At 52.6% G+C, this 14,502-nt stretch overlaps 1 protein-coding gene across 1 annotated transcript in view; it reads right to left on the reverse strand.

Annotated features, from left to right (window-relative positions):
* Positions 1-2,886: 2,886 nt before the first annotated feature.
* The window catches only part of COL17A1 (collagen type XVII alpha 1 chain), a 36,130-nt gene continuing 24,514 nt past the window's right edge, over positions 2,887-14,502 (reverse strand). Inside the window, exons 37-56 of the mRNA XM_062001534.1 lie at positions 14,098-14,151; positions 13,931-13,972; positions 12,336-12,392; positions 12,117-12,176; positions 11,580-11,606; positions 11,453-11,494; positions 11,239-11,295; positions 10,819-10,866; positions 9,770-9,883; positions 9,406-9,543; positions 8,760-8,843; positions 7,653-7,781; positions 6,426-6,515; positions 5,852-5,965; positions 5,445-5,597; positions 4,297-4,713; positions 3,976-4,116; positions 3,423-3,485; positions 3,124-3,195; positions 2,887-2,936 (exon numbers count right to left, since the gene is read on the reverse strand). Of these exons, the coding sequence (XP_061857518.1) occupies positions 2,887-2,936; positions 3,124-3,195; positions 3,423-3,485; positions 3,976-4,116; positions 4,297-4,713; positions 5,445-5,597; positions 5,852-5,965; positions 6,426-6,515; positions 7,653-7,781; positions 8,760-8,843; positions 9,406-9,543; positions 9,770-9,883; positions 10,819-10,866; positions 11,239-11,295; positions 11,453-11,494; positions 11,580-11,606; positions 12,117-12,176; positions 12,336-12,392; positions 13,931-13,972; positions 14,098-14,151 (1,952 nt within the window). The remainder of the gene's footprint in view (positions 2,937-3,123; positions 3,196-3,422; positions 3,486-3,975; positions 4,117-4,296; positions 4,714-5,444; positions 5,598-5,851; positions 5,966-6,425; positions 6,516-7,652; positions 7,782-8,759; positions 8,844-9,405; positions 9,544-9,769; positions 9,884-10,818; positions 10,867-11,238; positions 11,296-11,452; positions 11,495-11,579; positions 11,607-12,116; positions 12,177-12,335; positions 12,393-13,930; positions 13,973-14,097; positions 14,152-14,502) is intronic.

Genomic DNA, 14,502 nt, shown 5'->3' on the forward strand with positions numbered 1-14,502 from the left:
AGGTTGTAGCAGCTCCTGTTTCTGTCCCCCAGCTCCCAGGTCTCCCCTCTGAGAGCTGCCCTTGCCCCTCAGGAGCAGGCAGAGGGCTGAGGTGCCGCTGCTTGGCAGGAGGACACTGGGCTGAGGGCCGTGGGCTGGGTGCTGGGTTGAGGAGCAAAGGAAAGGGTGAAGGGCTGCAGTGCCTCAGGCTGCTCTCAGCTGCCCAGCGCTGCTCCTGACACAACCCGCATGCACAGGATGGGGATCCTGAGGGAGTTCAGGGATGGCTTCAGGCATGGAAATGCAACTGCTGCCCTTACATGTGCCAACACAAGCAGTTTGTTGTTGTTTTTAAGAGAATTAAAAGGAAATGTCTCATCTCAGCAGAGCCAGGTGTGGAGTACGAATCACCCAGAAGGACACAGGCTTCATTGGCAAACCCTGCCAGGTGCTGCACTCCTGTTCTGGTTTAGCAAGGAGCAGCTTTTGGCTTAGTAACAGGGGGAGCGGGTTGCAGTGAAGACCCGGTAAAGAGTTTGCGGACCCTCCCCCGGCTCCTGGGTTCAGACCCACCTCCGGCCCGGCTGGGCCAATCTGGCGCCTCTGCGATCACTATTTAGGGGACGGGAATTTGAAATGCGAGTCAGGAGGTGTAAGAGGGATACAAGATGGAGGCGACCACGCGGACCCTTCAGCCAGAGGAGGAAGGAAGGAGGAGCAGTAGACCGGAGACCCTTCTGCAGGCCGTGGCGAGAATGCAAGCTGTGCCCCTGAAACCTGTGGAGATCCGTGGCAGGACTGAGAGCCACCAGCAGCTCCATGTGAGTGAGCCCGGACGGGCGGGGGACTGTGTGGGGAGACGGCCATGGCCCAGGCCGTGTTGGAGAGCCTGCACGCCGCAGAGCAGCCCCACACGAGAGGCAGAGAGGAGCTGCAGCCTTTGGAATGGGTGCACGTCGGAGCAGCCCGTGCAGGGCTGCCATGTGTGTGAGCTACCCCACGGACTCGCAGGGAGGACTGGTGTGGAGTTGGCCCGTCCTGAGGAGGGACGAACGGCAGAAGCTATTGGGAGCAGACTGACTGAGACCCCCACTGCCTGCCCCTCCGAACCGTTCAGGGAGGGGCAAGGTAAAAACCCCGGGATCAGGGCTCTGAGCCCGGGAAGAGGGGAGGTGTGGCGGGAAGGTGTTCTTAAAAAGGCTGGTTGGACTCTTCATTGACGTATTCCTCTGTGTTGTTTCGTTTTGGTTATGTTTTGGGTTTTTGTGGGTATGTTTTAGTTGATGTTGCATTAAATTATTTACTTTTTTTTTTTTTCTTCCCCAAACCGAGTAGTCTGGTCCGTTTTGTCCTGAACCTTAAGCGGCAATTAAGCCCTCCCTGCCCTTGAGCAATTCTCAGCCTCTTCGGTACTTGAGGCTAATCGTGGTCTTTGTTCCCTGATGGGCCTAAACCACGACAACTCCCAAAGCTGACCTGGTTCAGAGGCCTTTCATCTAAACTCTCCTAAGCAGGAATACAGGAACACCACCAAAACTGGACATGGACCGAAAATAAACTCTTCAAGTAAGTTTCTTTGCTATAAAAATGAGCCACTGACCTGCTTTGGCCAATACCTGGCCAAAGCAGGGGGGTGTAGGGGTGTGTGTGGTCATACAGGTAGTGACCATGACCAGGGCCTGTGCGAGGAGCTGGCTCAGGGCTCCCCTCAGCACTGAAACACGGAAGCTGTGAGTCCTGCTGCACTGCAAGGAGGAACATGACGGCTGTAGCACCCTGGGACAAGGTGCAGAGGCTCCTGCTGCTGGTGAGTGGAAACTGCTGACACCCGAGCTGCTGCCGCTCAGCATCTGCTCAGGTCCCAGAGCAGGGCTGGGACCCAGCACGGCCACCCCCACCCCATGGGGCAGCTGCCCGAGGCCAGGGGAGGCTGCAGCACTCAGCTGATGAGCTCGGGGTGAAAAACACACTTTAATGGGGCTGTTTACATTACAAATTATTCCCCCCAATGTTTAAAAAAACAGAAAACAATACAAAAATATGTCTCCAAAGGTCAAGAGGTTACTTTCCAAAGTGCTTCAGTTCAGCCCCTCTGCACGCTGGGTCTCGCTGTGCTGCTATAAAGGGGCAGGGCAGAGCATGGGCTGGTGCTGTGCCCCCTGCCCTGAGCCCCCTGGGTGGGGAGGTCAGCGCAGGGGGAGTGCCAGAGCATCCTGGAAGCATCGGGCTGGCAGGGCATCAATTCCCAAAGCATGGCACAGGGTGGGGTGAGCGTGGGTGCTGAGCCCAGGGCTCTGAGAGCTCTGTGGGGAGCTGTCAGGTAGGTTAGGCACACAGCACAGGGGTGAGGCAGAGCCTAAAGCTTGCTCCCCCAGTGCAGTGTGTCCTTCCCAGGGCCCCTGGAGCACAGCCCAGCACACCCCCAGCACCACCAGCTCCTCCTGCTTGGGGCTGGCACAGCAGAGCATGCAGACACAAAGGCCAGTGCAGTGAGCAAGCTTAGGCACGGGTTTCTTTTGTTCCAAACTTGATTGCTGAAAGTCTTGTTTTCATGGTTTGTCTTTTCTTTTTGTGGATAGTTGGCTGGTTGTTAACCTACATTTTTACATAGCTGGGAGTAACAGAAGCAGCCTGGACTGGCTGAGACGGGGCCTGTGTCAGCCCAAAGCCTGGGAGCAAGTCAGCAGCACAAAGCCAAACATCAGCAACGGGAGCAAATACCCACGCTAGGGCCATGCTGGGCACCCACAAGAGCCATTCAAATCTCAGCAGCAACACTGAACTATCGAGTCTAAGTGGTTAGCTGATGGGCAAGGATGTTTTAGGGTTAAGGCAAGGAAGATTCATGCTAATTCTCTAGAGGCTGCTGGGAATGCTGCCCAGTGCAGAACTGAGCTCCCTCTTTCCTTAAACCCCAACGCTTCTTCTTTTTCTTCTGCCAACATACACTTGTTCACCTGGGGACAGGAAGGTCAAAAGGAAGGTTATTGGAAAAGTTCACGTGGGGTAAAAAAGGACAAAAGACTCTAAACAAGCAAAAGCCATGGGTGGGTGTGGGTTCTGCAGCAGTGCCCAGCAATGGGCCACTGCCTGCCCCCTCCCCACGGGCCCGCCCCACTGCCCAGGCACTGTGTGTGTTTGTACCTTTCTCGCCCTTCTCTCCCTTCGGGCCTCTGTGCCCTTGGCGGCCTGGTGGGCCCATGGGTCCAGGGTCACCTGAAGGAATGACAAGACCAAGTTTGCCCTGGAGTGTGACAGCCCAGGCACAGGGACGGGCCAGGGGGAGGAAGAGCAAATCAGGCCCATCTTTGTGCTGAGATGCCTGAGGTGCCACCTCTGCTGTGGGGAGGCTGAGCCCCTGAGCAGCCCTGGCCCAGCTCTGTGGGCACAGCACTGCCTCCTGGGGCTTAAAGGGCTCCAGGGGATGGGATGTCAAGCCTTACCTTTGGGTCCAGGATAACCCCTCTCCCCCTTTGCACCGGGAGGCCCCTGGATGGTACCATGCACTGGAGAGGGAAATGAAGGAGGGGATGAATGAGTGGGACAAAGCACCTGCAAAGAGCTCTGTGCTCAGTTAGAGAAGCTGTGAGTCCCACTGGAAGGACATTTCTCGAGGTCAGATGGGATTACACAGACTGAGAGCAAGTTCTTCAAAGATGTTTTGAACAAAGTGCTGGGGGCAGGCTGGGATCTCATTTCCACAGCTCTGCTGTGCCACCCTCTCTGGGCATCTGGCTGCCAGCAGGGCTGGTGCTGGCCCAGGTTCAGGCAGGGCAACTTGAGAACAGGTCGAGCAGCTGTCTCAGGTTGCTCTATGTGTGCCAGCTCAGCCATGTTCAAAAGGGCCACAGGGGAAGCACAGTGGCTTTCAGGGTTTGGGATGAGTTTCCTAGAAGTATTTCTACAGCACACACAGATAAAAGTATTACTAAGTCTACAAGAGGGTGGAGAGATCTCATATGTGTGAGCCAGAAACACCAAGTCAATGTCACTTACTTCTAAAGAAGTCCATGAGGTCCTGGGTGACATTGCCATAAGCTGCAAAGACCCTGCTGATGCCAGGGGGACCAGGAGGGCCTGGGGGACCTGCGGGTCCCTGTGCAGTGTAAGACATCAGGTCCCGGAGAATACCTTGGCCTGAGGAATCAAAGGTGTCGTTTGAAAGCAGCTCTGGGAACCCCGGGGCCGGATGCTGAGGCAGGAGGGTATGCGGGAGCTGCGAGCAGCAGGAAGGGTGAGGGGAGCGACCAGGGTGCCAGCAGGCACCAGGGTAGGAGCTGTGGGTGGGAGGGGGGCACAGGCAGGCATCCCACTCACTCTGTAGGCTCTCTGACACACGCAGGGCCAGCTCGTTGTAGTCCAGGGAGCCAGCGACGGAGCTGCCGTGGGATCTGCTGGAAGCCGCTGACCTGAGCAACCCATCCTCTGCCAGCAGCCCAGCCAGAGAGCCCTCGCTGCCCAGGGAGGCCTCGTAAGCGCCATCGCTGCTCACGGAGGCACTGTAGGACGACATGCTGCTCATGGAGCTGCCATAGGAGCTGCCTGTGCCCAGAGAGCCCCCGTGGGATCCCTCAGCACCAAGCGACCCTCCGTGCGAGCTCTCAGAAGCCCGTAACCCGTGGTACAACGATGACAGGGACCCGGCCACCAAGCCGCTGTCTCCTTTGGGTCCTGGGGGTCCCCGTGGCCCAGGGGGCCCAGGTGGCCCCGAGATGTAGCTTCGAACTTCATCACCTGCAAAGTAAACGAGGAGGGGACGTCAGGGACACTGAGGTACCGGAGCCCCTCCGGCTTGGCAGAGGCCCTGTGCTGCTACCTGAATGAAGGCTGGAGCTGAAATTCCCTCCCACCAGTCATCACAGTAACCCTCCCCCAGTGCCATTTCTCACGCAGCACGCGTGTCAGTCAGGATCTTGACAAGGTCCTGACAGGTGGCTGACACCCTCGTCCTTCCCACCTCTCCCACAGTTTTGGGTGTGCAGTCTTGGAAACATGCTCAGTAATTCTGCAGAAGGGTGCATTCCTCTCAGGCCAATTTCAGCACCTCTGCCACAACAGCCATTCAATGCCCAGTCCCCCAAAAGTGAGGGTGTCCCCATGTGTTTGAAAGGCTGCCCTGGATGACTTGCCTGCGTCAGAGCTCAGATCAACACTGCCTCAGCACTGCCCTCCAGCCTCACCCATCGCCCTGGCACCAGGTGTTTGCCACAGAAAATGCTTTTCCCGTGGCAAAACCCTGCAAGTGACCTACTAGGGACTTGCTTTTCAGTACAGACCAGCTGTCACTGACCGTGCCTGTCCCTTTCGGCTCACAAGGACTGGTTTGCAGGCAGACTGAGAGCGGAGCCGCCCTGCGCGGCCCCGGCTGCAGAGGGGAGGAGCTCCGCGCTGGCTCAGGATTGCGCACACCAGGCAGAGCCCGGCCCGGGCAGCGCAGGGAGGGAGGGTGGATGCTGTCCTCTTACTCTTGAGGTACTGGATGAGCTCGCTGCGGAACTCGTCGCTTTGGGTGATGTCAGCATAGGACAGGAGGCCGGTTCCTGAGAAGCCCGGGGGGCCTGGGGGGCCAGGAGGGCCCGGTGGGCCCTGGACTCCGGAGAGGGACGAGTATCCCATAGCTTGAGAGAGATGAAGAGTTATTTTCAAACAGTGAAAGGACAAGGAAATCAAACAAGTCTGGGCATCTTGAAAGTCTAAAGGCTCCATCCCCAACTTTCATCCCGTCCCAGCTGACATGGATGAGATGTTTCTGTTTGAAGTGACCTTGTCCCCCGTGGGCAGTCACACCCCTGGTAAACTAAATCTCAGCCTTGGGCCTCCCAGCACCCACAGACAGAACCTCCCTGCAGCTGTGAGAACACAAGTGCTTTACTTTGTAGGTAAGCAGAGATGTCCTCCAGAGAGGTGCCTGGTGATCCAGGGATCCCTGGAGGTCCTTGGGGCCCAGCGGGACCAGGGGGCCCGACAATACCACTGAATTCAGAATCTGCAAGACACAAGGGAAGAAAAGGAGTCCCTGAAACCACTGCCAGCCCAATGAACCTTCCCTGGCAATACAGGCAATTATAAGGCACTCTGTTCTCCCCGGCACCTCTGGTGCAGCCTTCCTGGTGCACCCCACTTCCCTGCAAGTAGATGTCACACTGGGAAGTCAGGAGATCCCAAAGAATGTAGAAGTGCCTGTTTTTTAACTATGCTTAAAAAAATAAAGTGGCACAAGAAATTCCTTTATGCTGCAGAGTTTGGAGGAGACAAAGGGCTCCTCCATCCACCCTCCTCCCCTAGAGACAGGAGGACAGTGATCCATCTGCAGCCCTCACAGTCTGTGCAGGTCCTGGCAGTGCTGCAGTCACTGTTGTGATGGGCAACAGGAGAAATTCTCCTGTAAAAAAAGATGCTGGGGGTGTGTAGGGCCCTATGGCAGGGGAGTGAAGAAGCTGGCTTACTTCGCAGGTATGCTGTCAGGTCACTGTAGGATATACCAGGTGTCCCTGGAGGCCCAGGTGGTCCTGGGAGCCCGATGCTCATCCCAGAATCTGCAAAATCAAACAGATCCAAGAGTAGGATAGTATCAAAAGAGGCTGTTACAGTGTGAGCAGACAGGCTGCGTGGTTTGGCCTCAGGCAGTGCAGGAAGGGCTCCTCCAGGGCAGCATTCCCATCAGCAGACTGTGCTGGGAACCAGGGCTTCAGCCCTGTTCTGGGCCTGGAGTTAGAGCTTGCCCTGTTAATCCTGACACAAGGGCACCTGCAGACAGGCAGGCATCAGGCCTCTGCTCTCAGCAAAAGCTCTGCACGCTTTGTGAAGCTCTGACCTAGGGGGAACCTCGGGACATGCAGCTCAGCTGTGGCCCAGTGGCTGATACACATGCTGCTCTCCCCATGTCTGCCTGGCTGCAAGCAGCTCTGGGGCAAAGCCTTGCACCGCTGGGATTTGCTTTAATGAAACGTCCTTGCTGATAAAATGCAGCTGTCCTGCTTGAGCTGTTGGGGTGCTGCTGTTAAACAGCAGTTTCCCACTTCCCAAAGCAAAGAGAAAATTCCCACCACCTTTGGAGCAGCCCATTAGTGAGATCTGGCCTCCAAGGGCTATTCAGAGAGACTGAGCAGGGACCAGGCTGTGCTTTTAAGCAGATAGGTGCAGCTACCAGGATTAGGCACCTCAGCATTGCTGTTGGGAATGCTCCAGAGGCCTGTGTTCAACAGTTCTTACATGCCACATCACCCCTTTACAGATGGGAAAATGAAGCAGAGAGGTGGAATTCGTTTCAACTAACTTTAGGTTTCTAGGAGTTTGTTTCCTGAGCTTTCTTGACACAAAGTGGGCATAGATCAACTCTTCCATGGAGAAACATATCCTGGCCACAGAGCCGGTGAGGAAAGGGTTAAGAAGGCACTCAAAGGTGTTGATGGGCCTTCTAAAATGGCTACAATGAGATTGTGTCCCTAAGCTCAGTTTTTAGCAAAGCAAGAACTCATTACTGGAGTCTGTGAATAGGATCCTAGCGACAGGGTGTCTTTGTTCTCTCCCAGGTCTCTCACAGTCCCTGTGAGGAGGTCTCTGTGTTTAGGGATTCACACAGTCAACACTGGAAGAGTCTTCCCTGACAGCATGAGCTTTCTGCTCAGCTCCCAAAGGAAGAGAGGGAAGTGCACACTATGAAAGACCATTACTTGTCAAGTAGCTGATAAACCTCCTGGTCAGCTCATCATAATCCAGTGACAGAGACATGCCATCGGCCCCTGGCCCAGGAGGTCCCGGGGGGCCCCGAGGTCCAATGAGGTACTGACGGATTTCTTCTCCTGGAAATGAAAAATGCTTCTTTTAAAGCTGTGTAGGGGCTGCAAAGACAGCAGCTGTGAGGAGTTCCCAGCCTGTGAGCTGAGCCCCGACCATCAGAGAGGCCATCAAAACCTTCCCCCTCACTTCCTCCTTTTCTGTAAACTGCCCTTTGTAAGGAGTCAGAAACACTTGTGACAGGGCTGGGAACCTCCTACAACCCAGCTTTTGAGGAGGAGGAGAATTTGGATTGCCAAAGAGACCTCCTTATGCTCTTTTTCTTCAGGACACTCTCAACAACATCCTGAGTAAAGGGAATAAAAAGTGGCTCAGCTGGGAAAGACCACACTGAGCTCTGTGGCATTTCAGCATCCATTTGCTGTTTGAAACCTGGAATCTGATTGACTCTCCCCTGGATCCCACAGGAGCAGCACAGTGTTGGCCAGCATCATCAATACCTTCAGGCACAGCAAAAGGACATCCTGGTGACTTCAGCCCACAGACACAAACAGTGTGTGTAGAAAAGAATATGGAGCAGAGTATCCTCCTCATCTTAAGAGCAAAGACAAGGCTTTGGGGAGGGCAAGAAGGAATGGGAGGAACCCTAAGAGAGCAGTGGAGCTGGAAACTCAAAAGACAGTGTCCCCAGAGGAGACTGAGGGAAACTGTGGGGACTTCCTGAAAAGGAGAGACATGGGCAGATGCCACCCAGAGAGCCAAGGAGGGAAAGGGAGAACCTGAAGAGTTGCAACATAGGTGGGTATGAAAAGCAACCAGGTAAGAAAGTGTAGGTTCTGGAAAGAAAGCAAACTCTCCAGTATGAGACACATAAATCTCTTTCCAAAAGACTTGCAAGGAGAGCTCACAGGTGACGCAGCAGCACCTATGGCAGCCCTTTGCCCTCCAAAGCAGCTGCTGGGGAGACTGGAGGGAAGGGCAGATCTGCAGGCTGCTGGGGTGCTTTACCCCCAGTTCCCAGGTTCCCCTCCAGAGTCACTTACTCTGCAGCATATCCAGAAGCTCTTGGTACAAAACAGATGTAGTTGATACAGAACTGGCAAATGACTGATAGCGATCTGAAGAGCCTGTGGGAATGAAAAGGTTTTGGATCAGGCAGGATGAGACTGAAGGTGAAGAGGGGTCAGGTAGGGACAAAGAAAAGCTGAATTAATCCAGTTTCACTGGTGGAACAGGATTCCCATGCTCCCAGCCATGAATGAGTTGCTGTCTCACACATCCTGGTCATCTCCACAGCTGTGTGGTCTGTGCTCTTCTGAGACTCCAAGCTACTTCCAAAAGCTCTGGGAATTTCATCTACTTGAGGAGGGCCCCAGGCATACCAGACAGCCTCAGAATACTCAAGGCCATATACACCAAACAGAGCCACCTCTGTTTAGGTCATGGGGACATTGCAGGGTCTAACAGCTAATGTTTAACAGGAGACTTTTTAAAATCATTAAAATGGGACAGGGAGCAGAGGCCACCTCAGCTGTGTGGAGTCCTGGATCAAGGCTGCAGAAGATAAATAAATGGGTTGGGGTGCTGCTGTTTAAAGCCTGTTGTTTCTGCTCTGGTTCTCCCCTCCTAGCTGTCAGAAGCTCAGCTGGGAGTGTGACTCAGTACAGAGCTTACCAACATGGTGCTTACTTGTCATATAGCTCAGCACACGGCTCGCCAGCTCCGCGTAATCCAGGCTCGTCCCATCCGCAGTGGTGATGACTCCAGGAGGGCCTGGGGGGCCTGGGGGGCCCTGGACACCAGCCAAATAATGCCTCATGTTGTCACCTAGGTAAGAAGCCCAAGACATGCCCACATTAGTACTAGAAGGAAGACAATGGCTGTATGCACAATTACTGGACCCTCTTCCCCAGGCGAAAAGCAGGCTCACAGAAGGACAGTCCTGCAGAGCAGTAGGGCTGCTGCTTCTAAAGGGAAAGGGACAAGGGTCTTGGGGAACAAAAAGAGATAGGCATGCATCTGCTGAGCCATGGCAAAATCTCGTTCTACTCACTCTTCAGGTAGTCAGTGATATACTGCTGAATCTCTTGAGACGAGCTTCCGCCTGGGCCAGGAGGACCAGGTGGCCCAGGAGGTCCTGGGGGTCCCTGAATTTGTCTGGATCCACCTACAGAATGCATTGTAAGGAGAAGGAGTGTTTTTGGCATGGTTGCATTAGACCAACTGATGCTAAAATGTGCTTGCTTTGAATCCTTGCCACAGGTCTGGAAAGAACTTTGGGGATGGCCTCTGGAGGGGGTCCCCTTCCATCTCTATATGTTCAGCATAGGACCTCCCTGGCTTCATAGTGACCACGGGGACCTCCAGAGTGCAATGCTGTGCAGAAACACAGATGGAGATCCAGAAAGCACTTGGGCTCATCAGGTCAACCTTACTGCCCTGCTGCTCCCAATCCAGCCAGCCTGGGCAGCACCAGCTGAACAACCTTCTCACTCCTCTCCACTGCAAGATACAGGTGGGCCCCGTGTGACTCCTGTCACCATGGTGTGACAAGCTGTAGAAGGTGTTTGTCTGCCCAGAACCCTGAGGTGGTATTCCTAGGACATGATGTGGAGAAGCAAAGGGCTCCTTCACATGGAGGGACACTTAATCCATATGCAGTTTTTGCAAAACTGCATTAATATCCTGCATACAGGGTTGTTCTTACTCAGAATGAGAGCAGCTGAATTCACACAAGTCCATCTGAAGGTAAGTATAACTGAGGAAAGGGCACTTCTGATCAGAAGTTTTTCCACTAGGGGGTTGAATGCAGCTTCCCTAATCCCTGTGGAACGTGGTTAGGCAACCTGGAATCCCTTTCTTTCATGTCCCATGAGGACAAACTCTGGCTTCAAGGATTCCCAGCAAGCTGGAAACAGAAAACTTTTGATTCTTTGTGACTAATTTAAGGCAGGCTGTGCAAAAAGAAGGTTTTAATACAAAACACATTGGCATTAAGTTGGCAACCACACTTGTAAAACCTCAAGGAGGTTTTTTTCAAGTGTCCAGCAGAATGTCAGCTTTTCTTGATAGTATCAGAGCAGTGATGATCTGGTCTCTTACCTCGAGATGCTCCTGGGATGCCAGGAGCTCCTGGGACACCTGCATCACCTGGAAACCAGAGTGAGGGAGACAGACATTTGTAATGGGTGTCACTATGTGTTGCATGCTCAGTCATGTAAAACAGCTGAGCTGCATGTTGTCAGAAAAGCAATTACCCAGCCCTTGTAAAGACTATCTTGAATTAGCAGCTTTTTGGAGAAGAGCAGAAGGAAGAGACCATAGGAGCTTTCCTGAGCTTTCTGTGACCTGCCCAGGTGCCTTGTGCTCAGAGCAGTTCTATTGCCATGCTCCTGCTCTGCCTGAAAAGGCAGGGGTGGGGACAGCTGTAGCTCCCAAAGGACCAGGTTGCTCTATTCTTTACTCTCAACCACTCTTGGCTGTGTGAGGCCATTACCAAAGAAAGAAGATTTTTAACTTCACCTTTGGGTCCAGGTGGGCCTGGTGGGCCTGGAGGTCCCTGCATGGTGATTCTGTCACCTGGGAATTGCAGAAGAGTCAGAGAGTCATAGGAATAAAGTGTGTGGCCAAAATCCCAGCTCCACTGAAACTAAGCTGGAGTCAATAGAGCAGGATTTTGTCCCCTGGTTTCAGCCTAGGGACATGAATTCAAAGGAGAAAGGGGGCAGAGACTGACCGTAGGAGGACAGTGCTGAAAGGCCAGGTTCACCCGGTTCTCCTGCATGGGACAGAAACAGAGGAGCAGTCACATACCCAGGGGAGCCACCCTGCAGCCCACTGGCAGCTCCTGGAAGCCTCCTTACCCGTGAATCCTCGGGGGCCTCGTTCACCTGTGAACAGGGGAGCAGAGCAACAGTGTGAGCATTTGGTTTGTTCTGAGCTGCAACATCCCAGCCCACATTGCAGAATATTATCCTGGCCTTCAGTTTTCAGGGCAGAAATGGATAAAGGGGAGTAGGTTCCCTGTTTTCCTGCCAGCTGAGAGATGAGCTGCACTGCACAGGGCCATCTCCTTGCACTGACTTAGCCAACTCCATGCTGCATCTTGATGAAAAAGATTAGTCTTAAAGGCAAATCTGAAGCTCTGAATGCGGCTGAATGTAATGGGATCTGAATACAGCAATTGCTTTGATAGCAGCACTGGAGGCTGATATATTTCTCCAACAAAGATTGTTTTGTTTTATGGCAGGGATCCTATTTAGTGACTACTGTGCTAGCCTTCTTACAGCCACAGAAAGTCAGGACACTTTCTGTTTCCAAGCCTTTCCTTCCTTCCTTCTTTTCAGTCCAAAGTACTGAGATCCATCCAGTATCTTGTTGAGGCAGAAGGATATACCCACCTTGGTCTCCCTTCGGGCCTGGTGGGCCTGGTGGACCTGGTGGGCCTGTGAGGAATGTTTCTGTAATTAAAAGAAAATGGTTTCTTCATGAGATCCAATAGAATATGACAGTTTCCTCTGCCACCACCTGGTCCTAGCCAAGGATGTGGTTTCTGGAACCCCAAAAGTCAGGACATTCCCAAGGCACAGGTGAGGGAGTAACGAGTGGGAAGAACCTACCTGAGGTGGACATGGAAGATCCTGGTCTCCCTGGTGGGCCTGGAGGTCCTGGTAATCCTTCTCCTAGGCAAAAGGGACACAAAAAGGCTTCAGAAACGATGGTCTTCAGTAATGTAAGTCAATGCATGTCAGAGCTGCTACATCTCCAGCCACGGCCACAGCTCAAACATTTCCAAGTACAGGCTAGTATCATTGCTTTCTCCACACACCCCGATCCCTCTGTCCTGGTTTCAGCTGGGATAGAGTTAATTTTCTTCCTAGTGGTTGGTAGAGTGCTGTGGTTTGGATTTAGTGTGAGAAAAATGTTGATAACACACTGATATTTAGTTGTTGCTAAGTAGCTCTTACCCTAAGGTTTTTTCCAGTTTCCCAGACTGCTGGCAAGGAGGTGCACAAGAAGAGGGGAGGCAGCATGGCCAGGACAGCTGATCCAAACTAGCCACAGGGCTATTCCATACCATAAACTGTCATGCCCAGTATATACTGGGGGGGGAGTTGGTAGGGAGGGGCAGAGTGCTGCTTGTGTATCGGTCAGTGGGTGCTGAGCAATGCGTTGGACATCACTTGTCTTTCCTTGGGGTTTGTTTCTCTCTCTCCTTGCTGTATTACTTTTCATTACAACTATGATTATGAATTTTGTTATTACTATTGATATGTATGTATTTTATATCATTTTACTAATGAAACTTTCTTATCTCAACCCATGAGATTTCCTTCCAGTTCTCCTCCCCACCCCACAGGGAGGAAGATGTGTGAGTAAGCAGTGGCATGGTGCTTAGTTGCTGGCTGGGGTTAAGCCCTGATACCCTGTTAGTTGTCTTTCATTATCATTTGCCACCACAGCAGACAGAGAAACTTCATTCTTTGTGGTACAGAGTGCTTATGCCTGCTGGCCTTCTCTACATTGAAAAGGAAGATTCATTTCACCTGCTCCCCCTTTGCTTCTGAGCAGAGAGCAAGGAATGGGGTTATACTCCTGTCTCGTGTCCTCCTGCATCTCCCCTCTTCTGGTTGTGAGTGTTAAATCTGTGCTACAGGAAGTGGAGTGGGGATATGTTCCTCATGATAAGAGCTGCTCCACCTGTCCCCAGATGGAAGTTGACTGGACAAGATTGGGTCACTATCCCTGGAGGTATTTAGAAGCCGTGTAGCTGTGGTGCTGAGGGACATGGTTTAGTGGTGGCTGTGGCAGTGCTGGGTTAACAGTTGGACTTGATGATTTTAAAGGTCCTTTCCAACCTAAATGATTCTATGATTCTATAAAGCTAGAACTGTTTGCAGTTACTTCCTTTGGGGGCTTGAGAACGTTGAGTATCTTCCCAAAATGTCTGGCTTTTATGAATTACTACTCTGGCTAGCAAAGCTCTGCTAAAGCAAACTTCCTCTCTTGGGCAGCATCTTGCCACTGTGAAACTGTATTACAATGAAAATATGTTAGTAGGAATCTACTACATGAAATTCTGCTACCAGGAAAGTCAGTCCTACTAACTTCTGCCAGGTCCAAGACTGCATCTGAGATACCACAAGGCACAGGGCTGAGGCACTGGAAAAACCTCCCTACTTTTCAGGTTTGTTTTGGAGAAATGAGCTCCTACCTGGGGGACCACGAGGTCCAGGGGGTCCCTGCACAGATTCACCTGAGACAAAAGAGACAGGATTACATTTAGTCAGCATATTTACTCAGTAAACTGCAGAGCCCAGAACCATGCCACATGTGTTAGCATCCCCCTGCTTACAGACCGAGCTCTGCTATGTTACCTACCTGGGGGTCCAGGGGGACCTGGTGGTCCTGCTCGCACTTGTAAATCTGCCAGCACTGTGCAAATGAAACACACACAAAAAAGGGAAAGTTGTTGCTATAGAACTGTTGCTGCCATGGAAACACTGTGGTTACACTGCTGTTCGAAGCTCTTACAAACAAAGATGGACTAAGGCAGGACATGGGTGACCTAAGTCCAAATTGTGGCAGAGAGGGCAGGGATATGTTTGGTTGCCAGCATGCAGGGTAGGACACAAAGCAAAATCCAGCACTGAGGAGGCTGGCAGCATGTTGGAAACAGGGAGGAGATCTCTCTGGAGAGAAATGGTTGCTGAGGGGAAGAGCAGAGGATTCAAAGGCTAGAATGAGGAGGGGAGGAACTTTGAAGGAGAGGAAAGATTCTCTCAA

The sequence above is a fragment of the Colius striatus genome, chromosome 8, assembly GCF_028858725.1.
Source record: "Colius striatus isolate bColStr4 chromosome 8, bColStr4.1.hap1, whole genome shotgun sequence".
NCBI lineage: Eukaryota > Metazoa > Chordata > Aves > Coliiformes > Coliidae > Colius > Colius striatus.